The 2,500-nt window shown below is 58.9% G+C and overlaps 1 protein-coding gene across 1 annotated transcript in view; it reads left to right on the plus strand.

Annotated features, from left to right (window-relative positions):
• Nucleotides 1-1,038: 1,038 nt before the first annotated feature.
• PTSG_01181 (uncharacterized protein) overlaps nucleotides 1,039-2,500 on the plus strand; it is a gene marked incomplete at both ends in the record, with an annotated part of 3,512 nt that continues 2,050 nt past the window's right edge. Inside the window, 2 exons of the mRNA XM_004997094.1 lie at nucleotides 1,039-1,219; nucleotides 1,414-2,500. The exon at nucleotides 1,414-2,500 is cut by the window's right edge and continues 2,050 nt beyond it. Of these exons, the coding sequence (XP_004997151.1) occupies nucleotides 1,039-1,219; nucleotides 1,414-2,500 (1,268 nt within the window). The remainder of the gene's footprint in view (nucleotides 1,220-1,413) is intronic.

The following is a 2,500-nucleotide window of genomic DNA, read 5'->3' on the forward strand; positions in this document are numbered from 1 at the left end:
TCTCTGATAAGCAATCCGACAGTGCGGACACATCAAATCCCTGTCATTCTCACCAGAGCACTGCGGACACATCGACATCGCGTGCGTGCGGTCGACCACAGTTCCTCTTGTCGCGACTGTGAGACAAAGGGACTCACCGTTTTTGTTTCTCCTGTTCTTCTTCTATGGTTGGGGAGAGACCAGAGGCCATTAACTTTTCCGCCGACACCACCTCTTTCCCATCGATCCGCAACCTTCCACTCCTAGCCACCCCCTTTTTGGGTTGAAGCCAATCCGGCCGGCCTAGTCGCCTTTGATCAACCCTTTCTCTTGTTGCTCTCTTTCTTTCTTCCTCATCTTTGATCTCTTGCCTCTGTTCTCCAAAAGCCTTTGAGCCCTCCCTCCACAGAGCACTGCTGCCTTGGCCCCAAATGCACCACCACCATGGATTGGATATTCGCAGTTGACCCGCCTATCGACCCATTGGACCCACGACCGACAAACCCCAACATGCCAGAGCAGCAGCGCGAAGCGTCTCAACAACAACAACAACAACAACAACAACAACAACAACAACAACAACAACAACAACAACAACAACAACAACAACAACAACAACAACAACAACAACAACAACAACAACAACAACAACAACAACAACAACAACAACAACAACAACAACAACAACAACAACAACAACAACAACAACAACAACAACAACAACAACAACAACAACAGCAACAGCAGCAAGGAATGTCCTCCACAACCCCCAATGTCCTTGATAACCCATTGTGGTTCTTCCCACCGCTGCCTCAACCGGCACCACCACCGCCATCGAACCCGTTTCAAATGTTTCTCCCACCACCGCCGCCAGCAACTCAGCCAACAATACCGAGCTCACGTGAAGAACGAGCACTGACGCCACTTGAGCGGGCGGTAATAAGTCCCTTGGGGCCGCCCCCTTTTCTTCCCTTGGACCCCTTGCCGCAATCGACCATGACATCATCCATCTATTCGCGGTACAATTATTATGGCTCGCCACTGCCGACTACAAGCCCAATGCCCATGACAACAGGCATGTCAGCGACCTCGGCAAGCACATCAGCGCCCGCACCGATGTTGCATTGGCCCCCTTCGACGACAAGGCATACACCCAACACAGCCAATTATTACCCTTACGCCGGTGCACCCTGGCGAGCTTCAGCAGCCAGTCTCAACCTCGGCCAAGACATGCCACAAGGTTTGTTGTCGTAGCGAGCCAACGAATGTTCTCATACGCACGCTTCCTCACTCACCCGACACACATGCACACACTCACCCAACACACGTGCACACACTCACCCAACACACATGCACACACTCACCCCCAACACACACTCGCACACACTCACATACACAATCACACAACCCTCCCCTCCTGCTGCGTATGCTCAGGCCCCGTGAGCCGGACGTGCAACATCTGCTACACGGAGACGACGCTGGTGCGGACGGTGGAGCCGCAGCGCACGGAGAGCTTCCAGACGCGGTCCTGCGGCCACCGCTTCTGCACAGACTGCATGCGCCAGTACATCCAGACTAAGATCAGCGAGGGGATGCGCATCATCGTGTGCCCGCAGCCCGAGTGTCACACCAACCTGACCACGCGGGATGTGGCGCGCCTTGCCCCCAGCGAGGAGCGGCGGTACAGGGAGTTGCTGACGACAGACTACCGCCAGCGCGCACGTGCTGACGGCGCTGCGCTTGGCGATCTCACGCGCGAGTGCCCGACGTGCCATGTCCTGGTGGCCAAGGACGGCGGCTGCAACGAGATTGTGTGCACGTGCGGCACGCGCTTCTGCTACGTGTGCGGGGACGAGCGCCCGCGGTGCGCGTGTGCAGAGAACCGGCGCATGGAGGCGCAGCTCCTGTTTGAGGACGTCCGCCGGCTGCGGGAGCAGCGGTCGCGGGCACAACACTCGCTGCAGCAGGCCCAGCGCGGGCAGCAGCGCGCAGAGGAGGTGCTCAAGCGCTTCCTGCGCGAGCACGGCGTCACAACGCACGATCTCGCCAAGTACAAGGTGGCAACCGCGACCGCGGAGGTCAACAACAATCGGATGGCGCGGCGCGTGAGGGCGGTGCGGGACCGCTGGCGGATGGGGCGCAGGCAGCACAGCCCGTCCGTGCTGGAGGACGTGGAGCGCCAGTGGGAGATGGCCGATGCGCTGCAAACGTGCCGGCAGCGGCTGCACGAGGCTTGGCGATTGCAGAACACCGTCATCACCGCCGAAGGCGACACACCGGCCCGTGATGGTGGCAGTGGTGGTGGTGATGGTGGTGCCACTCGCGTCAGCCATGGCAACGACGACCGTGGTGTTGTGGATGACGATGACGGAGATGAGGATGGTACTGCTGTTGGCAGCCCGTCCCTTGGCCTCAATCAGCAGCACATGCAACCGTCCCTACAGCCACAGCGCTCCCCCACCGCCGCCGCCACGACCACGACCACGACCACGACCACGATCGCGACTGCGGCGGCTGTGAG

The sequence above is a fragment of the Salpingoeca rosetta genome, assembly GCF_000188695.1.
Source record: "Salpingoeca rosetta unplaced genomic scaffold supercont1.4, whole genome shotgun sequence".
NCBI lineage: Eukaryota > Choanoflagellata > Craspedida > Salpingoecidae > Salpingoeca > Salpingoeca rosetta.